Source organism: Oncorhynchus keta, unplaced genomic scaffold (genome assembly GCF_023373465.1).
Source record: "Oncorhynchus keta strain PuntledgeMale-10-30-2019 unplaced genomic scaffold, Oket_V2 Un_scaffold_2042_pilon_pilon, whole genome shotgun sequence".
Taxonomy (NCBI): domain Eukaryota; kingdom Metazoa; phylum Chordata; class Actinopteri; order Salmoniformes; family Salmonidae; genus Oncorhynchus; species Oncorhynchus keta.
The window spans coordinates 86,310-113,110 of record NW_026290857.1 but is presented as its reverse complement, the minus strand read 5'-3'; the positions used below and the strand labels follow the sequence as shown (position 1 = coordinate 113,110).

At 43.3% G+C, this 26,801-nt stretch overlaps 2 protein-coding genes and 2 long non-coding RNA genes across 6 annotated transcripts in view; 3 read left to right on the top strand and 1 right to left on the bottom strand.

Moving 5' to 3' along the window:
• Nucleotides 1-274: 274 nt before the first annotated feature.
• On the bottom strand, nt 275-16,888 carry ccdc12 (coiled-coil domain containing 12). Its single transcript, XM_052514951.1, has 7 exons — nt 16,687-16,888; nt 8,270-8,346; nt 3,663-3,742; nt 2,041-2,102; nt 1,878-1,912; nt 1,692-1,768; nt 275-787 (listed from the first exon to the last, which is right to left on the bottom strand). The coding sequence occupies exons 1-7, from the start codon at nt 16,768-16,770 to the stop codon at nt 705-707; spliced, it is 498 nt and encodes a 165-aa protein (XP_052370911.1). The 5' UTR covers nt 16,771-16,888; the 3' UTR covers nt 275-704.
• LOC127928051 (uncharacterized) lies at nt 4,861-5,950 on the top strand. Of its 3 annotated transcripts, XR_008130143.1 has the most exons (4): nt 4,861-4,942; nt 5,149-5,271; nt 5,325-5,503; nt 5,760-5,950. It is a non-coding gene; the product is annotated as an uncharacterized LOC127928051 (long non-coding RNA). The 3 variants fall into 3 exon arrangements; XR_008130142.1 differs by having other exon boundaries at nt 5,440-5,950; XR_008130141.1 differs by having other exon boundaries at nt 5,325-5,950.
• LOC127928052 (uncharacterized) lies at nt 10,918-12,781 on the top strand. The gene is made up of 3 exons (XR_008130144.1): nt 10,918-11,006; nt 11,253-11,668; nt 12,088-12,781. It is a non-coding gene; the product is annotated as an uncharacterized LOC127928052 (long non-coding RNA).
• A 3,923-nt stretch (nt 16,889-20,811) lies between the features above and the next one.
• LOC118379137 (uncharacterized) overlaps nt 20,812-26,801 on the top strand; it is a 36,177-nt gene continuing 30,187 nt past the window's right edge. Inside the window, exon 1 of the mRNA XM_052514954.1 lies at nt 20,812-21,432. Coding sequence (XP_052370914.1) covers nt 21,382-21,432 — 51 coding nt within the window. The 5' untranslated portion in view covers nt 20,812-21,381. The remainder of the gene's footprint in view (nt 21,433-26,801) is intronic.

Genomic DNA, 26,801 nt, shown 5'->3' with positions numbered 1-26,801 from the left:
CCAAAAATGTCTTTGTTCATTGTAATCTGTTTTCCATCGTAGTTGAACCCAACAGTCAACTGTTAGGTTAATAGTATATTTTATGTCAATAGAGTAGCAATACATTTCCTGTTGCAGTAACTTATTATACAAGTGGATTAGGGTCACTTTACAATCTGATTGGTTACGGATCAGTTTTCAGCTGATTTTTAAAATAAATTTGGAATTTCATTCTGTGTTGTCTATTTTTATATAATATTTCAGTCTCAACAGAAAAGGTCACAAGACACAAACGTTGGGAAAATCCAAATCATTTTACTGGAAAAATATAATTAAAAAGACACATGAATAACAGACGATCCTTACAACAGCTGTATACAACAGTCCCCAATGATCCTCCAGCTAGCACTACACTGACAAAGCCTGGTCGGACTTTCACACAGGCTCTGCTTCCCAAATGGCACCCTACTCCCTATCTAGCACACTACTTGTCAAAAGTAGTGATCTATATAGGGAATAGGGTGTCATTTGTGACACGTACTAGGACTGGAGTTCAGAAGTCATCAAGGTGACACATCTAACTGGCATATTCACACTCCCCAGTAGCTTTAACAGCTACGGAAACCTAAAGCCTCCGATTCCCACAACAAACATTCAGCTGTACAGAACAGACACATTGGTAGGGTCAGATCCAGGGTCGCGTGGTGTGTCTCTGGATTAAGGGGTCAGTCTGAGTCCCCCTCTGCTGTGACCCCTATGGCTCCTACAGCTCCAGCCAGCTCCTCCTCGCTGCCTTTCAGACGATCACCTGGACACACACACACACACATCTATACTTCAGAAAAGGGTGTAGCACAAAATACAAAGGAGCTGATATTGGCGTAGAGGAGACATGACTGTAGTGCCCAAGCTGCTGTCACCATGTATTCTTCATTGTCTTTAGCTCCTACCATGTTTATAATTTCACAACAAAACACCTGGAACGGCCCATTTTAGACCGTTTACAGCCCCACCAGACTGAATCTATCCCTTGGTGCTTTCTGATGGAATATGTGGGCCGAAGCCAAATCTATTCTGAGAATGTAGATCACAGGAAGAGTAGAGGAATCACGTCAAGCCTCCCTGGACTCTGGAATCCACAGAGCAATTAGTCACTAACTCCATGTTCAGACCAGTCATATATAGTCTGATACAGTCCCTAACTCCACGTTCAGACCAGTCATATATAGTCTGATACAGTCCCTAACTCCACGTTCAGACCAGTCATATATAGTCTGATACAGTCCAGAACTCCACGTTCAGACCAGTCATATATAGTCTGATACAGTCACTAACTCCATGTTCAGACCAGTCATATATAGTCTGATACAGTCAGACCAGTCATATATAGTCTGATACAGTCACTAACTCCATGTTCAGACCAGTCATATATAGTCTGATACAGTCAGACCAGTCATATATAGTCTGATACAGTCCCTAACTCCACGTTCAGACCAGTCATATATAGTCTGATACAGTCAGACCAGTCATATATAGTCTGATACAGTCACTAACTCCATGTTCAGACCAGTCATATATAGTCTGATACAGTCACTAACTCCATGTTCAGACCAGTCATATATAGTCTGATACAGTCACTAACTCCATGTTCAGACCAGTGATATCTGGTCCCAGCATAACATCCACTGTATTTAATACAATAACAAACTCACGGATAAGTTCAGCGATGGCCTTCTGTGTTCTCCTCTCCAGCTTCTCCAGCTTCTTCGCCACGTCTCGTTTCAAATCCCTTCAATCAGAAACAGGATATTAGACCACAACAACAAGGCATACGGAAATTAACCAAGAATTAGACTTGTTCTATTATGAAGTATAAAGACTTAGTGAAAATGTCTTACCAGTCAGGCTTCCTGGGGGCTAGGTTGGCCAAATCCTACGGAGGAAATATGATCACATGTATTTAAAATGGTGGAAACTTAACATGAACACTAATCAAAACAGCAGGCTAACTTATCACAGAGGGATTTGGATATCTGAACTATTTAAAGATCACTAACTTACCACTTCTTCAATGACCGACTCTGGTTTCGCTGCATCTAGCTGCTCCTTCACTTTCTCCTCCACTGGAACAACACAAAGCATGTCTTATGTACAGCTGCATCCTGTAGTAGTTACAGCACCAGTCAAAGGTTTAGACACTGCTACTCATTCAAGGGTTTCTCTTTATTTTTTACATTGTAGAATAATAGTGAAGACATCAAAACTATGAAATTACACATATGGAATCATGTAGTAACCAAAAAAAGTGAAACAAATCTAAACATATTTTTAAAATGTTAGGTTCTTCAAAGTAGCCACCTTTTGCCTTGATGACAGCTTTGCATACTCTTGGCATTCTCTCAACCAGCTTCATTAGGAATGCTTTTCCAACAGTCTTGAAGGAGTTCCCACATATGCTGAGCAATTGTTGGCTGCTTTTCCTTCACTCTGCGGTCCAACTCATCCCAAACCATCTCAATTGGGTTGAGGTCGGGTGATTGTGGAGGCCAGGTCATCTGATGCAGCACTACATCACTCTCTTTCTTGGTTAAATAGCCCTTACACAGCCTAGAGGTGTGTTGGGTCATTGTCCTGTCGAAAAACAAATGATATTCCCCACTAAGCCCAAACCAGATGGGGTGGCGTATGGCTGCAGAATGCTGTTGTAGCCATGCTGGTTAAATGTGCCTTGAATTCAAAATAAATCACTGACAGTGTCACCAGCAAAGCACCCCACACCTCCTCTTCCATGCTTCACAGTTGGAACCACACATGCAGAGCTCATCCGTTCACCTACTCTGTGTCTCACAAAAACACAGCGGTTGGAACCAAAACTCTCAAATTTGGACTCATCAGACCAAAGGACAGATTTCCACCAGTCTAATGTCCATTGCTCGTGTTTCTTGGCCCAAGCAAGTCTCTTCTTCTTATTGGTGTCCTTTAGTAGTGGTTTCTTTACAACAATTAGGGCCATGAAAGCCTGATTCCCACAGTCTCCTCTGAACAGTTCATGTTGAGATGTATCTGTTACTTGAACTCTGAAGCATTTATCTGGGCTGCAATTTTTGAGGCTGGTAACTCTAATGAACTTATCCTCTGCAGCAGAGGTAACTCTGGTTCTTCATTTCCTGTGGCGGTCCTCATGAGAGCCAGTTTCATCATAGCGCTTGATTGTCATTTCTCTTTGCTTATTTGAGTTGTTCCTGTCATAATATGGACTTGGTCTTTTACCAAATAGGGCTCTCTTCTGTATACCACCCGACCTTGTCACAACTGGATGTCTCAAACACACTAAGAAGGAAAGACAACCCACAACTTAACAAGGCACCACCTGTTAACTGAAACTGTCTTCTTCAATGCCAAGAGTGTTCAAAGCTGTCATCAAGGCAAAGGGTGGCTACTTCGAATAATCTCAAATATAACATATATTTTCATTTGTTTAACACTTTTTTGGTTACTACATGATTCCGTAGGTGTTATTTTAAAGTTTTGTAGTATTCACTATAAAGAGTCAAAATAAAGAAAAATGAGTAGGTGTGTCCAAACTTTTGACTGGTACTGTATGTACTCAACATCCTCACCTCAGCAGTGCCTTCCCCAAGCTATTCTCTGGAGATAACTCCTCATCACTTCAGATGTCTCACCTGAAACAGGTTTGGCCTTGGGCACCTGTCTCTCCTTCAGCTCTTCATCCTCTGGGGTGTAGTTCCTCAGCTTCAGCTCTCTACTCAACACAAAACCTGGCTTTAGTGCTGTGCATTGCTTTATACCCATAAGTTATACCATAAGCAGGTGTGTGAGAGAGAGAAAGTATGGTAAAGCACCAGGTGGTGGCAGTGTAGCCACATGTATTAGGTCCTACTACAGAACCAGCTGAGGGACCTGAGGAGAGGAGACAGTCTACAGGCCTAAACCAAACACAGCTACAGTTTGTCATCTCTGGAGGTTACTATACCAGTCAGGGAATAAGGCCTCCCTTTATTCTGCTGAACACATCTCATTAGCATGCTCCATCTGCTCAATGGGTCTGTCTCCAGCACAGCAGATAACAGCTGAGGAGAGAGCTGGTGTCCCACATGCTACGATAGATTGTCATCGATCATTTTTTAAAATTTGATTTTACCTTTATTTAACGAGGCAAGTCAGTTAAGAACAAATTCTTATTTTCAATGACGGCCTAGGAACAGTGGGTTAACTGCCTGTTCAGGGGCAGAACGACAGATTTGTACCTTGTCAGCTCAGGGATTTGAACTTGCAACCTTTCGGTTACTAGTCCAACGCTCAAACCACTAGGGTACCCTGCTGCTCCAAGGGCCCTCTTGGTGGAATTCTTAGCGAGATTGGGTGACATCTCTGTAGGATAGACGGATTGAGCCCAAAGACAGGAGAAAACCTAACCCTCAATGTATGCAACCCAAATCACCCTATTCTCTATATAGGGCCCTGGTCAAGAGTAGTGCACTATATAGGGAATAGTGCACTATTGGGAACACAGCCTGAGAACATGACTTTGAATAGGGATTCCTCCAGAGGGAGTGAACAGTGATCGGAGCATGGATCAGTGTTGAAAGAGGGAAACCTAGTCAGTTGTACAACTGAATGCCTTCAACTGAAATGTGTCTTCAGCATTTAACCCTCTGAATCAGAGAGGTGCAGGGGGCTGCCTTAAACATCTCATCATTCTCCATCTGCTCAATGGGTCTGTCTCACACAGCAGGGTTAACTGCCTGTTCAGGGGCAGAGCATCGAACAGATTTTAACCTAGGCAAGTCAGCTCTGGGAACAAATTCTTATTTTCATGACGGCCAGCAGTGGGTTAACTGCCTGTTCAGGGGCAGAACGACTGGCCCAACGCTCTAACCACTAGTTGAGATATAGGCTATAAGGTAGCTGGAGGAGACAGCAGAGAGCCTGTTGGGGATAGGTCTGTAGATGTAGGCTAGGTTAGTTGGAGGAGACAGGGATAGGTCTGGGTGTTGAGATGTATTCTGGATAGACAGGGCCCTGGTCTGGGTGTTGAGATGTAGGCTAGGTTAGGGAATAGTGCAGGGATAGGTGAAGGGAACTAGAGCCTGGAGAAGGGATAGGTCTGAATAGATGTAGGCTAGGTTAGGGAGGAGACAGGGATAGGTCTGAGTGTTGAGATGTAGGCTAGGTTAGTTGGAGGAGACAGGGATAGGTCTGGGTGTTGAGATGTAGGCTAGGTTAGTTGGAGGAGACAGGGATAGGTCTGGGTGTTGAGATGTAGGCTAGGTTAGCTGGAGGAGACAGCAGGGGATAGGTCTGGGTGTTGAGATGTAGGCTAGGTTAGCTGGAGGAGACAGGGATAGGTCTGGGTGTTGAGATGTAGGCTATAAGGTAGCTGGAGGAGACAGCAGAGGGCCTGTTGGGGATTGATCTGGGTGTTGAGATGTAGGCTAGGTTAGCTGGAGGAGACAGCAGAGAGCCTGTTGGGGATAGGTCTGGGTGTTGAGATGTAGGCTAGGTTAGCTGGAGGAGACAGCAGAGAGCCTGTTGGGGATAGGTCTGGGTGTTGAGATGTAGGCTAGGTTAGCTGGAGGAGACAGCAGAGAGCCTGTTGGGGATAGATCTGAGTGTTGAGATGTAGGCTAGGTTAGCTGGAGGAGACAGCAGAGAGCCTGTTGGGGATAGGTCTGGGTGATGAGATGTAGGCTAGGTTAGCTGGAGGAGACAGCAGAGAGCCTGTTGGGGATAGGTCTGGGTGATGAGATGTAGGCTAGGTTAGCTGGAGGAGACAGCAGAGAGCCTGTTGGGGGTGAGGCATCTATCAGAGTTAGCAGTCAACCAACAGGCAGGTCAATACTTGTGTGGATCCAGGCTGGAATGCTGACATACTCTGGTCCACCACAGCTCAAAGCAGTCAGCTCAGAGCTGCAGTGCATTCGAAATGTATTCAGATCCCTTGACATTTTCCACATTGTGTTACGTTACAGCTTTATTCTAAAATGGATTAAATAATTGTTTTCCCTCATCAACCTACACACAATTCCCCGTAATGACAAAGCGAAAACAGGTTCGCAAATTTATTAAGAATTAAAAACAGAAATACCTTATGTAAGTATTCAGAACCTTTGCTGTTAAACTCTAAATTCATCTCAGGTACATCCTGTTTCCATTGATCATCCTTCAGATGTTTCTACAACTTGATTGGAGTCCACCTGTGGTAAATTCAACTGATTGGACATGGAAGGGAACACACCTGTCTTTATAAGGTCCCACAGTTGACAGTGCACGTCAGAGCAAAAACCAAGCCATGAGGTCGATGGAATTGTCCATAGAGCTCCGAGACAGGATTGTGTCGAGGCACAGATCTGGAGAAGGGTACAAAAACATTTCTGCAGCATTGAAGGTCCCCAAGAACACATTGGCCTCCATCATTCTTAAAAAGTGAAGAAGTTTGGAACCACCAAGACTCTTCCTAGAGCTGGCCGCCCGGCCAAATTGAGCAATCAGGGGAGAAGGGCCTTGGTCAGGGAGGTGACCAAGAACCCGATGGTCACTCTGACAGAGCTCCAGAGTTCCTCTGTGAAGATGGGAGAACCTTCCAGAAGGACAACCATCTCTGCAGCACTCCACCAATCAGGTATTTATGGTAGAGTGGCCAGACTGAAGCCACTCCTTAGTAAAAGGCACATGACAGCCCGCTTGGAGTTTGCCAAAAGGCACCTAAAGGACTCAGACCATGAGAAACGAGAGTGCCTGAATGCCAAGCGTCACTTCTGGAGGAACCTTGGCACCATCCCTATGGTGAATCATGGTGGTGGCAGCATCAGGCTGTGGGGATGTTTTTCAGCGGCAGGGACTGGGAGACTAGTCAGGATCGAGGGAAAGATGAACAGAGCAAAGTACAGAGAGATTCTTGATGAAAACCTGCTGGAGAGCACTCAGGACCCCAGACTGGGGCGAAGGTTCACCTTCCAACAGGACAACGAAGAAGTGGCTTGGGGACAAGTCTCTGAATGTCCTTGAGTGGCCCAGCCAGAGCCCAGACTTGAACCTGATCGAACATCTCTGGAGAGACCTGAAAATAGCTGTGCAGCGACGCTCCCATCCAACCGGACAGAGCTTGATAGGATCTGCAGAGAAGAATAGGAGAAACTCCCCAGATACAGGTGTGTTAAGCTTGTAACATCATATCCAAGAAGACTTGAGGCTGTAATCGCTGCCAAAGGTGCTTCAACAAAGTACTGAGTAAAGGGTCTGAATACTTATGTAAAACGTGATTTCTGTTTTTTCCTTTTAATAAACTTAACAACATTTCTTCAAACCTGTTTTTGCCTTGTATTGTATGCTGATAAATTGGTAAAAATAAATAAATAAAACCTTAAGAAAAAGGCTGTAATGTAATCAAATGTGGAAAAAGTCAAGGGGTCTGAATACTTTCAGAATGCACTGTACTTTCCATGGACCTACAGTAGCGTAGCAGTAACCTACAGGCTGGCCCTAGTTGTCAGAACACGGGAGAAAACGGAACTGTTCACAATCAGCCTACATGAAAGCAACAGGAAGACATGGAGGACAACCACGTCTGCTGCATCACAGCCATCTTGGTCTTTCGCTGTTCTGCAATCTGAGCTCCCATGCAATTTTAATAACTACATAGCTGGTCACAAGATATTGTCTCAGAAGACTAACAGAGGGGTGGAAAAAAACATGTTGCAAGTAGCAAAGTGTTTGTCACCAGCGTCCATACCACGGCCAGTACTGTTCCACTCTCTTCAGAAGAACTTCCTGAGTTTGACCCACAAAACAAAACACACAAACCCAGGCTGCATCCCACACGGCACCCATAGGGATCTTATCAAAAGCAGTGCACTAAATAGGGCATAGTGTGTCATTTGGAACGCAGAAGAGGGATTTGCAATGGCCAGCCTGTGAGTGCACTGCCAGCCCAGTGCTGCCCGGACTATCATTAAACATAAACAATGGAAGAAAGCGTCTGTCGTGTGGGAGGAAGAGATGCAGCTGACTGGGCTCTGTGTTTCAGCTGCAGGATATTTGTGCAGCTATTGTTTAACACAGGACACCTACTCCAACCCAGAGTAAACACTGAACACAGGACACCTGACTGGGAGGATGAGGTGCATTGGGAGACCTTGGTCTAATTCACGATAGGCACCCATCTGGAACAAAAACTGACTGACTACCTGAAGGACAACCTGAACTTGTCCAACATGAAATGCTTGTTTTTGTTTTCCGTACTCATGAAAAGGACGTAGGAGAAACTAACCTGTGTCGCTCCTCTTCAGCTTCCTCCTCGGCCCGGTCCCTCTTCCTGTCTGGCTCCCCGTCCTCTCCATCTCTCACCTGTCAGGTGACAAACACCGGGCTACTGAGGTGACAAAACACCGGGCTATTAAAAGGTGACAAACACCGGGCTACTGAGGTGACAAAACACCGGGCTACTGAGGTGACAAAACACCGGGTTACAACGGGTATTTAGCAGAGCCGTTAGCTGCACCACTAACTAAATCATGGCCGCCACTGCAAAATAATTATATACTTTTTAGGATAGTCAAATGTTTTCAGTGTAAACTTAAAATCACTAAAACCAGATATAAAGTATGTAGAAAAGATAAATGGACCTAATATATATATTATATGTACACTACCATTCAAAAGTTTCGGGTCACTTAGAAATGTCCTTGTTTTTGAAAGAAAAGTACATTTTTGTCCATTAAAATATCAAATTGATCAGAAATACAGCGTAGACATGGTTAATGACTATTGTAGCTGGAAATTGATTATTTTTTAAAATGGAATATCTACATAGGTGTACAGAGGCCCATTATCAGCAACCATCACTCCTGTGTTCCAATGACACGTTGTGTTAGCTAATCCAAGTTTCTCATTTGAAAAGGCTATTTGATCATTAGAAAACCCTTTTGCAATTATGTTAGCACATCTGAAAGCTGTTGTTTGATTAAAGAAGCAATAAAACTGTCCTTTAGACTAGTTGAGTATCTGGAGCATCAGCATGTGGGTTTGATTACAGGCTCAAAATGGCGTGAAACAAAGGACTTTCTTCTGAAACTCGTCAGTCTATTCTTGTTCTGAGAAATGAAGGCTATTCCATGCGAGAAATTGAAGATCTCTTACAATGCTGTGTACTACTCCCTTCACAGTACAGCGCAAACTGACTCTAACCAGAATAGATAGAGGAGTGGGAGACCCTGGTGCACAACTGAGCAAGAGGACAAGTACATTAGAGTGTCTAGTTTGAGAAACTGACGCCTCACAAGTCCTCAACTGGAGGCTTCATTAAATAGTACCCGCAAAACACCGGTCTCAACGTCAACAGTGAAGAAGCGACTCTGGGATTCAGGCATTCTAGGCAGAGTTGCAAAGAAAAAGCCATATCTCAGACTGGCCAATAAAAAGAAAAGATTAAGATGGGCAAAACAACAGACACTGGACAGAGGAAGATTGAAAAAAAGTGTTATGGACAGACAAATCTAAGTTTGAGGTGTTTGGATCACAAAGAAGAACATTCATGAGACCCAGAAAAAATGCTAGAGAAGTTCTTGACGCCATCTGTCAAGCATGGTGGAGGCAATGTGATGGTCTGGGGGTGCGTTGGTGGTGGTAAAGTGGGGGATTTGTACGGGGTAAAAGGGATCTTGAAGATGGAATCACTCCATTTTACAACACCCCGTACACAGCACTTAATTGGAGCCAATTTCCTCCTTCAACAGGACAATGACCCAAAGCACAACTCAAAACTATGCAATAACCATTAAGGGAAGAAGCAGTCAGCTGGTATTATGTCTATAATGGAGTGGCCAGCAGTCACTGGATCTCAACCCTATTGAGCTGTTGTGGGAGCAGCTTGACCGTATAAGAAGTACCCATTAAGCCAATCCAACTTGTGGGAGGTGCTTCAGGAAGCATGGGTGTTCAGATGACCTTAAATTGACAACTAGAATGCCAAAGGTCTGCAAGGCTGTTATTGCTCCAAATGGAGGATTCTTTAACAAAAGTAAAAGTTTGAAGGACACTATAATTTCAATTAAAAACAAAAACATTATTTATAACCTTGTCAACATCTTGACTATATTTCCTATTCATTTTGCAACTAATTCATGTATGTTTTCATGGAAAACAAGGACATTTCTAAGTGACGCCAAACGTTTGAACAGTAGTATGTATGTATGGATGTACAATGGGGCAAAAAAGTATTTAGTCAGCCACCAATTGTGCAAGTTCTCCCACTTAAAAAGATGAGGCCTGTAATTTCCATCATAGGTACACTTCAACTATGACAGACACAATGAGAAAAAAAAATCCAAAAATCACATTGTAGGATTTAATGAATTTATTTGCAAATTAAGGTGGAAAATAAGTATTCATGTGACAAATACTGCCACAAGACAGGAGTCAGTACAACTAACCAGGCCACAAGACAGGAGTCAGTACAACTAACCAGGCCACAAGACAGGAGTCAGTACAACTAACCAGGCCACAAGACAGGAGTCAGTACAACTAACCAGGCCACAAGACAGGAGTCAGTACAACTAACCAGGCCACAAGACAGGAGTGAGTACAACTAACCAGGCCACAAGACAGGAGTCAGTACAACTAACCAGGCCACAAGACAGGAGTGAGGTACAACTAACCAGGCCACAAGACAGGAGTGAGTACAACTAACCAGGCCACAAGACAGGAGTCAGTACAACTAACCAGGCCACAAGACAGGAGTGAGGTACAACTAACCAGGCCACAAGACAGGAGTGAGGCCACAAGACAGGAGTACAACTAACCAGGCCACAAGACAGGAGTCAGACAGGAGTACAACTAACCAGACAGCCACAAGACAGGAGTGAGGTACAACTAACCAGGCCACAAGACAGGAGTCAGGCCACAAGACAGGAGTACAACTAACCAGGCCACAAGACAGGAGTCAGTACAACTAACCAGGCCACAAGACAGGAGTCAGTACAACTAACCAGGCCACAAGACAGGAGTTAGTACAACTAGGCCACAAGACAGGAGTCAGTACAACTAACCAGGCCACAAGACAGGAGTCAGTACAACTACCAGGCCACAAGACAGGAGTCAGTACAACTAACCAGGCCACAAGACAGGAGTCCAACAAGGCCACAAGACAGGAGTCAGTACAACTAACCAGGCCACAAGACAGGAGTGAGGTACAACTAACCAGGCCACAAGACAGGAGTGAGGTACAACTAACCAGGCCACAAGACAGGAGTGAGGTACAACTAACCAGGCCACAAGACAGGAGTTAGTACAACTAACCAGGCCACAAGACAGGAGTCAGTACAACTAACCAGGCCACAAGACAGGAGTCAGTACAACTAACCAGGCCACAAGACAGGAGTCAGTACAACTAACCAGGCCACAAGACAGGAGTCAGTACAACTAACCAGGCCACAAGACAGGAGTCAGTACAACTAACCAGGCCACAAGACAGGAGTCAGTACAACTAACCAGGCCACAAGACAGGAGTCAGTACAACTAACCAGGCCACAAGACAGGAGTCAGTACAACTAACCAGGCCACAAGACAGGAGTCAGTACAACTAACCAGGCCACAAGACAGGAGTCAGTACAACTAACCAGGCCACAAGACAGGAGTCAGTACAACTAACCAGGCCACAAGACAGGAGTCAGTACAACCAGGCCACACATGTAAACAAAGGCCACAAGACAGGAGTTAGTACAACTAACCAGGCCACAAGACAGGAGTCAGTACAACTAACCAGGCCACAAGACAGGAGTCAGTACAAGGCCACAAGACAGGAGTCAGTACAACTAACCAGGCCACAAGACAGGAGTTAGTACAACAGACCAGGCCACAAGACAGGAGTTACAACTGCCAGGCCACAAGACAGGGTACAACTAACCAGGCCACAAGACAGGAGTTAGTACAACTAACCAGGCCACAAGACAGGAGTTAGTACAACTAACCAGGCCACAAGACAGGAGTTAGGCCACAAGACAGGAGTTAGTACAACAAAATACCAGGCCACAAGACAGGAGTTAGCCAACCAGGCCACAAGACAGGAGTTAGTACAACTAGCCAGGCTAGGTACAACTAACCAGGCCACAAGACAGGAGTCAGTACAACTAACCAGGCCACAAGACAGGAGTGGTTCCCTGTATGAAAACATGTCACCATAAAACATACACATGTAAACAAAAAGAAGAAGTGATGTTTTTTAAATTTTTATATCAGAATGTTGTTGACCGTGACCCAAGTCACAAAGCATAACAATGAGGACTAGCAGGACTCCTCCCAGTCCTGCATTTTCCTGGAGAGGCTTCCTGTCCACCAGCTGGAACAATCAAAACGGACTCATTCTCCAGTACAGTACAACAATCACATGCTGCAGGAATGTCAACAGCCGTTCATCAAGAATAGCCAAGCTGCTGGGACAAGCCCACTACGGGGCTGTCACTGGCTGGCTCAGCCAAACACACTGAAGGACATTCCCTGATTGTGTTGCAAATGGCAACCTATTCAACAGAGCCCCGGTCAAAAGTAGTGCACTATATAGGGCGTAGGGTGCCATTTGGGAGGGAGACCGAGTCTTAACGGCCAAAACGGTGGCTTGTTTGACCTTGGAACAAACAACAGATGTCGTGTCATTTGGAGGACGTTTGCTGCAGTAGAACAAAATACCAATGTAAACAAAGGGACGGAGGGTCAAGGAGGAAGCTGTAAAGTGGACTTTGGTTGTGTTGGTCGCACCCAGTAACACTGGTAGACTACATACAGTGTGTGTGTGTGTGTGTGTGTGTGTGTGTGTGTGTGTGTGTGTAACTGATAAAAGCCAAACTCTTTTAGGAGAGGGGCCTATCCCTAGTAGGGAAACACTGGTGCCGTCTTATTAGCTATAAGTTGAGGAGCCATGATGACTAGCCAAATGTCGAGGGGCCATACTGAACAGAGCATCTGCCAGCTAGCTAGCTACAAAGAAAAAAGTGTGATGATATAAAATGCATTGTAGGATACAAATGGGATCATCACACGGAGTTCTCACTACCTAAGAGCTCTATCTTGAATTACTCCTGAGACGCCTCTAGTTTGGGACCGTATCAACAGCAGCAGAGGAACGCCCAACTGGGTTCTGTTATATGGAGGCGGAGTTGAGGTGATATCTGGTCGCGGATTGGGTAGAACAACAACATGTAGTCACCATCAGTCAATTGTAGTAAAAAATGTTCCATTCTGAAAAGGCTTACCTGTTACCTATGTTAGTCCTGTACAACTACAGTCCTTCTGCAGGGTGCTGAGGTGTATACCTTCAATACAAACTTGACATTTTTTCACGTACTATGCAAACTGAGATTCAATTGGGCTATCCGGGATCCTCAGGACGTCCCCACCCTAAACCCTAACCATTTAAAAAAGTTCAGTTCAAAATGGGGACCCAATGGACCCAATTGAATCTTAGCTTACATAGTACGAGCAACGAGGGAAAAGTCGGTTTAAAGTATGAAGGAATGTGGTTTTACATAGAGACTGAGACAACAAGGACTAACATAGAGACTAACATATTAGGGACTAACATAGGGACTAACATATTAGAGACTAACATAGGGACTAACATATTAGAGACTAACATAGGGACTAACATATTAGAGACTAACATAGGGACATTTAAGTGTTTTCAGCATTGACACTTTTACAAGAATTGACTGTTGTTGGCTCAATGTTGTTAAATCAATTTGTCACATGACTGGTAAACATCCTAGACCCACTTCCATTTGCTTACCACCCCAATAATCTACAGACAATGCCATCGCACTGCCCTATCCCATCTGGACAAGAGGAATACCTATGTCAGACCGCTCATTGGCTATAGCTCAGCCTTCAACATCATAGTACCCTTTAAGCTCATCATTAAGCCCGGGCCCTGGGTCTGATCACGGCCCTGTGCAACTGGTTCTTGGTTGCCCCTAGGTGGTGAAGGTAGGAAACACCACTTCACTGATCCTTAACACAGGGGCCCCACAAGGGTGCGTACTCAGCCCCCTCCTGTACTACCTGTTCACCCTACTGCGTGGCCATGCACGCCTCCAACTCAATCATCAAGTTTGCAGACGTCAACAGTAGTAGACCTGACTACCAACAATGACGAGACCGCCTACAGGGAGGAAGTGAGGACCCTGGCGGGGTGGTGCCAAGATAATATAACCACTCCCTCAAGAAAACGAAGGAACTGATCACGGACTTCAGGAAACAGCAGAGGTGCACGCCCCTATCCATATCGACTGGACCGCAGTGGAGAAGGTGGAAAGCTTCAAGTTCCTTGACTTCAAGCTGCAAAGCTCCAAGTTGCTTAACTTGGGGCGGCAGGTAGCCTAGTGATTAGAGCGTTGTACTAATAACTGAAAAGTTGCCGACGTGGTAAAAGTCTGTTGTTCTGCCCCTGAACAAGGCAGTTAACCCACTGTTCCTAAGCCGTCATTGAAAATAAGAATTTGTTCCTAACTGATTTGCCTAGATAAATAAGATTTATTTTAAAATAACAATAAAAATACATCACTGACAATCTGAAATGGTCCACCCATGCAGACAGTGTGGTGATGAAGGCACAGCAGCGCCTCTTCAACCTTAGGAGGCTGAAGAAATGTAGCTTGGCCCCTAAGACTCTCAGAACCTTTTACAGATTCACAATTGAGAGCATTATGTCGGGCTGTATCACCGCCTGATACGGCAACTGCACCGCCCACCACCACAGGGCTCTCCAGAGGGTGGTGCGGTCTGCCCAACGCTTCACCGTGGGCACACTACCTGCGCTCCAGGACATCTACAGCACCGGATGTTACAGGAAGGCCAAAAATATCATCAAGGACATCAAACACCCGAGCCACTGCCTGTTCACCCCGCTATCATCCAGAAGGCAAGGTCAGAAGAGGCGCATCAAAGCTGGGCCCGAGAGACTGAAAAAGCTTATATCTCAAGGCCATCAGACTATTAAATAGCCATCACTACCCGGTTACTCAACCCTGCACCTTAGAGGCTGCTGCCCTATATACATAGACATGGACACATTGGCCACTTTAATCATGGAACACTAGTCACTTTAATAATGTTTACACACTGCTTTTCTCATCTCATATGTGTATACTGTATTCTATTCTACTGTATTTTAGTCAATGCCATTCCGACATTGTTCGTCCTAATATTTATATATTTCTTAATTCCATTCTTACTTTTAGATTTGTGTATTGTTGTGAATTGTTAGATACTACATGTTGGAGCTAGGAACACAAGCATTTTGCTACACCTGCAATAACATCTGCTAAATGTGTTTCCAATACAATTTGATTTGATGGTTCCAGACTTGGTGCATTGGTACCGCTTGCAGTGTGGTAGCAGAGAACAGTCTATGACTTGGGTGGCTGGAGTCTGACAATTTTTAGTGGCTTCCTCTGACACCGCCTGGTATAGAGGTCCTGGATGGCAGGAAGCTCAGCTCCAGTGATGTACTGGGCCGTACGCAATACCCTCTGTAGCTCTTAGAGATGTGGACAGCGAGTAACTTGAAGCTCTCAACCAGCTTCACTACAGCCCTGTCGATATGAATGGGGGTGTACTTGGCCCTTCTGTTTCCTGTAGTCCACGATCAGCTCCTTTGTCTTGCTGACATTGAGGGAGCGGTTGTTGTCCTGGCACCACACTGTCAGGTCTCTGACATCCTCCCTATAGGCTGTCTCATAGTCGTAGGTGATCATCTGCCATGTCATCAGCAAACTTAATGATGGAATTGTAGTCATGCTTGGCCACGCAGTTGTGGGTGAACAGGGAGTACAAGAGGGGACTAAGCACGCACCCCTGAGGAGCCCCCGAGTTGAGAGTCAGCGTGGCGGATGTGTTGTTGCCTACACTCACCACCTGGGGGCGGCCCGTCAGGAAGTCCAGGATCCAGTTGCAGGTGTTCAGTTCCAGGGTCGTTAGCTTAGTGATGAGCTTGGAGGGCACTATGGTGTTGAACGCTGCACTGTGACATTAGTCAATGTATTCTCACATGAACAGACTGCGTCATCTGTGGATCTGTTGGGGCGGTATGCGAATTGGAATGGGTCCAGGATGTCTGGGATGATGGTGTTGATGTGAGCCATGACCAGCCTTTCAAAAACATATCATGGCTACAGATGTGCTTACTAAGGAGCGATCATCATTTAGACACGTTGTTGCTTGGGGCGATAGTCATTTAGACAGGTTGTTGCTTGCAAATCCCATGACCAGTTATCAAAACAACCCCGAGAGAACAAAATTGAGAATTCTCAGCTAATATCAACAGTCGATTAATGAACTAACATGTTTGAGTAAATTATCCCATCATAGCTAGCTAGCTAATTTCACCATCAGTTCACAACTAGCTATAGCAAGCTAAATACAGACAGCTAGTTAGCTAGTTATCTAATAGTTAATCTAACTAGCTAACCATGTAGAATCTGTTATTTGAGCTTCCAGTTAATCCGTTCTGCACAGCTAACGTTAGCTGTGTACATTTAAAACTAATGTCAAGAGCAGTGCTGTGTGTAACTAGCTCCTGTTCTTTCCATCAGCTCGCTAACGTTACCTAGCTAACTCAAACAGCAGGTTAGCGAGCTAGCTAATTCTATGTTTGTACTGTTTACAACACAGACATTGTTATTGCTGGGTGATACTCACTTGAAGTTGTCGACCTCTCAAAGCTTTAAGTCTTTCTTTCCTTTTTAATGCTTGTTCCTGCAGTGAACCAACCGACTGCTCCATTTTTGTTTCACGTTGTGTTGTCGTGGTTCGGAAATCGATTCATAGGACTAGCTAGTAGCTACTCTCAAAGGTTTAGAAGCGAGTGCTGAGCGCATCGATTCATGGCCTGAACATCTGAGCAAATAGGCAGGCTACTGGGGCCTACTGTATTAAATGATGTGCAAAATAATGACACACTAATATCATCAGAATATTATAAAATATGTATATATTATTAAACCTATGCATTTACTAGAGCAAAAGTTGAAGGCAAAATTATATCAAATTATAAGGCTGAAAAGCCCTGCAATAAAGTCACAGGACATCATGATCAACAATCAGGCCTCTATAATGTTTTTCAATGAAAATAAAACATCAAACTATATGGTTGCCTTGTACAACACTGGCACCTTGTTAACTGAGTAAATATGCAGGGGTGCAAAAAATAAAAATTTCATTTGATCTTGGAAGGCTTTTTATTTGAAATAAGTCGTGGTTCAGTTGAACCTGGTCAACCAGTTGACTGCCTACCCCTCTCCCAGACTTTAATTGGCTCAATGGAAATTCTGTCAATCTCTAGTGAATCTTTGTTTTCATTTCAACAGCTTTCCACTTGTGATGTGCAGGACGTCTTGCACAAGATTGATGTTAAAAAAAACATCCACTGGGGCTGATTTGCTTGATCCTTTCTTGTTGCAGCTTTCTGCTCCTCTGAATGCACAATAACAACTATTATTTTTAACCTTACAATTATTCCTGGTACAATTCCCAGGGTCTGGAAGGTGGCCCATATACTCCTCCTCCACAAAGATGGTGATCTGTGTGACCTACATCTTCATTGAACTATTTCCAGACTCTCTTGTCTAGCAACAATTCTAGAATCCTTGGAAAACCTAAATGTATATCCTTTTTAACCAGGAAATGCATTCTAAATGTACACCAGTCAGGGTTCAGACCAGATTAAATAAAGGACCATCTTTGCTACTTCTTTGGTTTTAAATGTTTTTCTTAATTGTTTGGATAAAAAGAAACACTGTGCGGCCTCTTTTATTGACCCGTCTAAAGCCTCCGACACTATGGATCACTCAGTACCGTATTCAGACGCTTTCGTCAATTGGCCTGGACCAGGCTGCATGCAGCTGGTTGGATGATGATTTAAAAGAATGAAAGCAGTGTGTATTTACAGGTGGTGTTAAATCCGTTTTTCTGGACATAATAAAGACAGTCCCACAGTGATCGATTCTTCAGTTCTTTTGAGTATCCTCAAAAATCAAATAATCAATTCAAACGTTATTTGTCACATGCGCCGAATACAACAGACCTTACAGTGAAATGCTTACTTACTTAAAAAAAAAAAGCTTGTAAATTAAAAAATAACAATACAAACACAATAAAAGTTTTATTTTTGAAGAAACACAATAACATAACTATAGAGGCTATATACAGGGTGTACTGGTACCAGGTCAATGTGTGGGGGTACCGGTTAGTCAATGTGCGGGGGTACAGTCTCGTCGAGGTAATTGAGGAAACATATACAGTACATGTAGGTAGGGATAAAGTGAATATGCATAGATAATAAACAGCAGCATAAAAAAGGGTTTCAATGCAAATAGTCTGGGTGGCCATTTAATTACCTGTTCAGCAGTCTTATGGTTTGGGGGTAGAAGCTGTTAAGCAGCCTTTTGGACCTAGATTTGCTTCGGTACCGCTTGCCATGTGATAGCAGAGAGAACAGTCTATGACTTGGGTGGCTGGAGCCTTGACAATTCTTAGGGTCTTCCGCTAATACTGCCTGTTATAGAGGTCCTGGATGGCACAAAGCTTGGCCCCAGTGATGTACTGGGCCGTACGCACTACCCTCTGTAGCACCTTGCAGTCGGATGCCGAGTAGTTGCCATACCAAGCGGTGATGCAACCAGTCAGGCTCTCGATGGTGCAGCTGTAGAACTTTGAGGATCTGAGGACCCATGCCAAATCTTTTCAGTATAGCCTATGCTCCTGAATTTTTAACACAAATAATTATATTCTTACACTGTCAGTCTATAATCAGCACGTGAGTGAGGGTGGCTTTGTATTCATCCTTCATATAGAGAGAGAGGCCCAGCTCGGCCCAACAGAGGGCCACCCAGCCAGCACTGGGTAGTGGGTAGGTCCTGGTGTGGAATGTAGGCCATTGCCATGGCAATATTACAGCTGCCTGCCTGGAGGTTCTGTTGTGGCCATCCTCCTGTTGACCAGTGTTTTCCCCATAGAATTAGGAATTAGAATACACATTTAATAGGATCTCTATGGTTGGCTCTGTGTTCAAAATTCACCATCACTAACTTGTGTCAGTTGGTCATACAAGAAATATCATTTTTTTCCCTTCTTACAAAAACATTTACTAAACCCAGACATTTGAATCTTGAGTCTTTATCAAAATAAATTGTCTATCCAATCCTATGTATATCAGTTATTATCAGCCTCGGGTGTAATTCACAGTTCCTCTACAAAGATACAGATTATGGGACAGAGGAAATTGACTGTATGATGGATTAGATTGATAATCATGACGTTTTTATTTGATTTAACTAGGCAAGCCAGTTAAGAACAAATTCTTATTTACAATGTCGGCTTACCCCGGCCAAACCCTAACCCGGACGACGCTGGGCCAATTGTGTGCCACCCTATCACGTCTGGTAGTGATACAGCCTGGGATCGAACCAGGATCTGTAGTGACGCCTATAGCACTGAGATGCAGTGCCTTAGACCGCTGTGCCGCTCGGGAGCCCCTGAGTGACTAGTGTGAGGTCATTGAGACGCAGTGTTATCGCATAACATTGGCACGAGGATACCGGCCCGGGATACCAACCCCAATCCCTTCCAGCTCCAACCCGTTTCAACAGTGTAGTTTCCCCGAAGCTCCACCTTTGACTGAACATCTTTGAGTTGGTACGTTAAATTATCAGTAAATCTTTGAAAATCTGACCGTAAAAAAAAAAAAAACTCAACAAATATTGACTGGCTGAAGTAAAACTATTACGTTCTTTGTTGTCTGTCTTTTGTAATTGGTTCAATGGACCATAAAATAAGGAACCATCTGTACTGACACAATAAGGAAGCTCTTCCCTTCCGTATACACAACTAACTGTACATGTTCAATTACATATTTGTTTTTCAATGATATAGCCTATGTACACACAATCGCTCATGACGCAATTACGCAAGATTTTAGTTCTTGGTCTCTGAGACTATAACGTGTCTTTCTACCCCTCATTTGTTCAAATACATTAATTAACAAGATCCAGTATAGGAAATCCATACAGTGTACCATACTGTTCCCTGTTGAATAGATGTTTCACTGTAAGCCTGTACCTGTCGTCATGGTTATATATTTGTTTAATACCTCTGCTTTTATGGCTTTAGTGCTCTGTACTTCTTACTGTCAGATATAAACACTGGAAAGGGGAGGGATCAGCTTGGATGGCTGTGTTTATAGAGGAGAGAGATCCACAAGCCAAGTGGGCAATGGGCAAGACTCAAGAGAAACACACTATGGGATGGTTTCCAGGGCACAGCCTAGTCCTGGACTAAACACCAAGCTCAATTAAGAATCCCCATTGAAAATGCTTTTAAGTCCAGTATTAGGAGTAATCTGTGTCAGGGAAACGGCCTCTACATGTCTGTTTATAGCATAGAAATGGATTTCTAGCTCTATTCCAATTAACCATAGGCTGATTCAAGTAATTAGGACAAATCCTTTGGGAACATTTGGCACAGACTATTGTCCTTTCCCAGAAATCCCCACATTGCCTGTCAGTTCAATATGCACATTGTTCTCTCTTTTGAAGGATAATGATGCTCTTTCTTATCTTTGTTTAGTTTGATGGGGCTGCTAAGAGTGTATTTTGTGAGATGACAATGTTTTATTATATTTGGGCTTCATCATCATATTCAATTTGATAACGTAAATATTATAACATACAACATGTTATAGCCTTTGTAAGTCCTGTTTAAATGTTTAGTTATAACTTCCAGATGGACATTTTTAAAGGGTGTATGTATCTTTAAGAATATTACCTGTCCATACTACAGTGCGCTCGCAGTCTGTCGCGAAGACAGAGGGTTTGCTTGAACGTTCCAAAAAGTGGATGTTTAGGAGACTTCTACAGAACGACGTGGAGTCAACGTCCTGCCGCTTCACTGCGCCGACACTTTACTGTAGATATGGAAGGAGATGCATAACTGTATATTAAGACGTAAACCGTATTATAATAAGATACCATCTGACTGCTGTGTCCGTGGGAATTACTTCGTAATTGGGGGATCATCATATTCATTCGGGTTTATTTTGCTTTGGAATTCCTGATCTGTTCTTGCTCTTGATATGATATCCACGGCAGATTGTTTTTTTTTTAACCATGTCTTTTATAATTAATTTGGCAATCTGCTAAACTTTGGGGAGAGCATACAATATTCTGTCTGTCGATCACTTTGGATACTGCGAGCTATGTTGCCAAGATGTTACAAGAGATCAATGTTTCGTCCTTTTTTCTGGAAACAATCTTAACGCTCTTATTGAAAACAAATGTAAAAGTACAATGATACATTCATACTGAAACCAAGGGATTATACACAGAAGGACGGAGAATAATGGCTTCGAAGGAGAGGTTGAATGAGCTGTGGATTTTATATTACACCAAGGTAAGTTTAATAGGGGGGGCTGACACCTGTTGTTGAATTGCAATTGTCCTATATTTGCTTGAAAGCTTTTTTCGAAGGTATCACCGGAAAACATGACTGCAGTGCACGCTACAGTTGGCAACCATATTTGCCTATGCTTGTTGTTCTGATAGTGAGCAGGCGGAATCGTATGAGGAAGTATTTGGGATTCATGCAGGATGTATTTTGAGCGTGTCGACTCATAATTTCACCTCTGTCCATAAACAGGCAGTTTTATTCCGTGATATGCCAGCACTATCTACGGTTTAGTTGATCTGATTTTGTGAAACATTGTTCTAATTCTATGCTAGTATAACTTGGCGTCGACAACTCTGAATATGGTTCCTTTACCTGCTGGCTACTGCCAAGGTCAGAGACGGAATAGGAAGCGAGACACCCCACTCGCTGTTTCTTTCTGGTCCAGAACCAGCTGCTACTGAATTAGTGTCTATGGGAGATCCACCCCGTTAAGTAGACCGGAACGGACCATTTTTTTCAATGGTAAACTGCTTGAGTGAACCATCTTCATTTATCCACCATCTTTGGTCAGGTGCCCTCTTTACTTCCTGAATGTAGTTCCTACTTGTCACATGTATGTTGTTCACTTTAGCAGAGTTGGTGTAGGTCTATAGATAGTTATCCTTCTCTTATTTGTTTAACAGATGATTTATTCAGGGATATGGGTCATAGCATAACATATTTGCAACATTGTATTGGCAGTGGTGTAGCGCGGTTTCACGGCCCCGCAAGGTCTATGCAAGCCCTGTGCAATGGGACATAGATAAAAATGTGCCGTTTTATAGCAAATGTCGTGGTATTTTACACATTTTTGCCATGAGGCTGAGATAAAATGTTCCAGTTTTAAAGCTAATTTCCCCAAAACTCGTAGGCCGTGCGCTATGCCAGGTTGTATCAGTTTGTAGACTACTGCACCAGCACCTGCTTATAATACATTGTAGCCTACAAGAACACAACTGTTGCAACAGTATTAGTATTTTCATCAGCATCACAAAACTCCTTGTCTGAAATGTGCCGAGAAATTAAAATGTGTGTTATTGATATAGCCTACACACTATTGGTCTGCATTGCAACCCTGACATATTACACCCAGGTTGGCCTAAAAACAAACATTTCCATAAGTGGTGGAAAAAGACTTGTCCTTGGTTTATTTTAGAATTGGGTGTGACTACTAACTGGCAATGGTCAGTCATCCATCCTTTTTCATGAATCCCTTTTTGAATGAAAACATATTGCCTGGAAATTAATTAATGATACTAAATTATTCACTAGATTTTGCAATCTGTTTCAAATGCCTAAGGAAAAGTTGCAATGAGTACTGCAGTCTTTTCCTATTATGTTATATGCCTATTTTGAGGTGCAGTTGGTGACATTCCCTTCTATACCCATGCAACCATACCTAGGCCTTTCTCTTCCTCTCCTCTCCATATTCCCTCCTACTTCATAGCTTGAGGCACTGGCAGGCATTGAGGGGTTATACATGGCAGAAGACAAAGCAGATGGACCTGTTTCAGCAGGTAGAAGCGCAGACAGAGGGCCCCTCCCTCACTAGGCCTACCTCCTGTCCTGTTGGTCCACTAACAGAGGAGGGCCCCTCCCTCACTAGGCCTACCTCCTGTCCTGTTGGTTCACTAACAGAAGGGCCCCTCCCTCACTAGGCCTACCTCCTGTCCTGTTGGTCCACTAACAGAGGAGGGCCCCTCCCTCACTAGGCCTACCTCCTGTCCTGTTGGTTCACTAACAGAGGAAGGCCCCTCCCTCACTAGGCATACCTCCTGTCCTGTTGGTTCACTAACAGAGAAGGGCCCCTCCCTCACTAGGCCTACCTCCTGTCCTGTTGGTCCACTAACAGAGGAGGGCCCCTCCCTCACTAGGCCTACCTCCTGTCCTGTTGGTTCACTAACAGAGGAGGGCCCCTCCCTCACTAGGCCTACCTCCTGTCCTGTTGGTTCACTAACAGAGGGGCCCCTCCCTCACTCGGCCTACCTCCTGTCCTGTTGGTCCACTAACAGCCCACATCCCAAATGGCACCCTATTCCCTATATAGTGCACTGCTTTTGACCAGGGCCTGCATAGAGAATAGGATGCAACCCCATTGCTGTTGGTTTAGATGCCCACACACAGTACATCTGGGTGGGGTCACATTTAAGGCTGGGATGATACCAGTATCTCAATATTTTTTTTCCATGGCAAAAATGTAAACACGAAGCAGACCAAACTCGTTGGTCCTTTAACCTGCTGGATGTAACATATTGTGTGCTGTAGTTTGGAAAAATAAATACATGTGACTCTGGATGACAACATAATGATTTTTGTTTCCAACATTAAGGCTGTTTTCCTAAAACCCACTTTGTATTTTGTTTCATTGCCGCTCTACTATTGAGTATCTCTATATACTGGTTTTGTCCCAGCCCTAGTTACATTGGTTGATTGCATTTGTTTTGAAATGGGCATCGTCATTGTTTAATAAGTATCTGCATGCAGAGTGGGTGCCAGTGTTAGAAGACTGACGCACCAGATAATATTCAAAGTCAGGGTTTCCCAAACTTGGTCCCGGGGCCCCCCCTAGGTACACATCTTGTTTTTTGCCCATAGCACATCACAGCTGATTTCAAATAACCAAAGCTTGATGATGAGTTGGTTATTTGAATCAGCTGTGTAGCGCTCGGACAAAAACCAGAACGGGGGCCCCAGGACCGAGTTGGGGAAACCCTTGTCTAAGTGAGGCTTCATTACTCATGGTTTTTATGGTGACCCCATTGTCTGCAGGTTAAACCTTTACTGGGTGTTCTAACAACTACTGTTAGATGTACGTAGTAGAGGTCGACCACTTATGATTTTTCAACGGCGATACCGATTATTGGAGGACCAAAAAAAAGCAGATACCGATTAATCCGTCAATTTCTTATATAAATATACAAATATATTTTTATATATTTGTAATAATGACAATTACAACAATACTGAATGAACAATGAACAAGTTTATTTTAATTTAATATAATACAAAATGAAACATGTTGAATTTGGTTTGAATAATGCAAAAACAAAGTGTTTGAGAAGAAAGTAAAAGTGCAATATGTGCCATGTAAAAAAGCTAACGTTTAACCTGTTGAGTGTAGGGGGCAGTATTTATGTTTGGATGAAAAACATAACCAAATTAAACTGCCTATTTCTCAGGCCCAGAAGCTAGAATATGCATATAATTGTCAGATTAGGATAGAACACTAGTTTCCAAAACTGTTAAAATATTGTCTGCGAGTATAACAGAACTGATATTGCAGGTGAAGACCTGAGGAAAATCCAACTAGGAAGTGCCTCTTATTTTGAAAGCTCCCTGTTCCATTGCATGCCTTCCCTCCATTTAAAAGGATATCAACCAGATTGTGTGAAGTCTTTAGACAGTTTCAGCGTTTTATTCTGAAAAATGAGTGAGAACAATCGCGTCAGTGGATGGCTGGGTGCCAGGAGAGTTTTGCATGCGCAACAGCTTGGAGCAGACATTTTCTCTCTCTCCCTCTCTCCTATTGAAAAAGCTACGGTTCGGTTGAAATATTATTTATTGTAAAAACAACCTGAGGATTGATTATAAAAACGTTTGACATGTTTCTACGAACTTTACGGATACGATTTGGAATTTGTCTGCCCCGTCGTGACCGCTCGAGCCTGTGAATTACTCAACAAAACGCGCCAACCAAATGTAGGTATTTTGGATATAAAAAAGGAACATTTTATTGTGTAACTTTGAGTCTCGTGAGTGCAAACATCCAATGTAAGCGATTCATATTTATTTCTTTTCTGACTTTCTTGACCAATCTACTTTGCTGCTAGCTGTTTTTAATGTTTTGTCTGCTGAGAGAGATGTCCTCACAAACGCTTGGTTTGCTCTAGCTGTAAAGCTTTTTTGAAATCTGACACCAGGTGCATTAACAACAAGCTAAACTGTGTTTTGCTATATAGCACTTGTGATTTCATGAAAATTAAATATTTTTAGTAATTTAATTTGAATTTGGCGCTCTGCAATTCAGAGGATGTTGACAAATGATCCTGCTAACGGAATGGGTGCGCCAAGAATTTCCTGGTGGTGGTTCTTTTTAACATGAGTCTTCAATATTACCAGGTAAGAAGTTTTAGGTTGTAGTTATTATAGGACTATTTCTCTATACCATTCAGCATCACAGTAAAATTAACTTTCAGAGGCAAAACGGAAGGTGTAGTCGGAGTTGTTCACGAGCTGGAAAGACTTCTGTGTGGAGAAAGTGTGGCGGACTGAAAGAATAATCTGAGAGACATTCATATACCTTTTGACTATTGGATGTTCTAATAGGTACTTTAGTATTGCCAGCCTAATCTCGGGATAGGCTTGATGTCATAAACAGCGCAATGCTTGAAGCATTGCGAAGAGCTGCTGGCAAAACGTACAAAAGTGCTGTTTGAATGAATGCTTACGAGCCTGCTACTGCCTACCACCGCTCAGTCAGACTGCTCTATCAAATCATAGACTTAATTATAATATAATAACACACAGAAATACAAGCCGTAGGTCATTAATATGATCATATCCGGAAACTATCATTTCAAAAACGTTTATTCTTTCAGTGAAATACTGTACCGTTCCGTATTTTATCTAACGGATGGCATCCATAAGTCTAAATATTGCGGTTACATTACACAACCTTCATTGTTATGTCATAATTATGTAAAATTCTGGCAAATTAGTTCGCAACGAGCCAGGCGGCCCAAACTGTTGCATATACCCCGACTCTGCGTGCAATGAACGCAAGCGAAATGACACAATTTCCCTAGTTAGTGATTTTAAGAAAGGCATTGATGTCTATGGTTAGGTACATTCGTGCAACGATTGTGCTTTTTTCGCAAATGCGCTTTTGTTAAACCATCCCCCGTTTGGCGAAGTTGGCCGTCTTTGTTAGGAAGAAATAGTCTTCACACAGTTCGCACTCTGCGTGCAATGAAGCTCGCAAGAACGCGAAAAGATGGGACACCACCAAGTTCACCCTCAACCTAACAGTGAACATTACTGTGCAATCACATATTTAGGTTTTTACATTCAAGTGACACAATTTCCCTAGATAAAAGAAATTCATGTTAGCAGGCAATATTAACTAAATATGCAGGTTATATAAAATATATATACTTGTGTATTGATTTTAAGAAAGGCATTGATGTTTATGCTAAGGTACAAATTGGTGCAACGACAGTGCTTTTTTTCCGCAAATGCGCTTGTTAAATCACCTGTTTGGCAAAGTAGGCTGTGATTCAATGATAAATTAAAAGGCACCGCATAGATTATATGCAACACAGGACAAGCTAGAT

Coding starts and splice junctions, on each gene's coding strand:
- ccdc12 (XM_052514951.1), bottom strand. CDS start 16,770: ATGGAGCAGTCGGTTGGTTCACTGCAGGAACAAGCATTAAAAAGGAAA. Junction 8,347..16,686: donor TGAGAGGTCGACAACTTCAA/GTGAGTATCACC, acceptor GTCACCTGACAG/GTGAGAGATGGAGAGGACGG. Junction 788..1,691: donor GGCCATCGCTGAACTTATCC/GTGAGTTTGTTA, acceptor GTGTGTGTCCAG/GTGATCGTCTGAAAGGCAGC.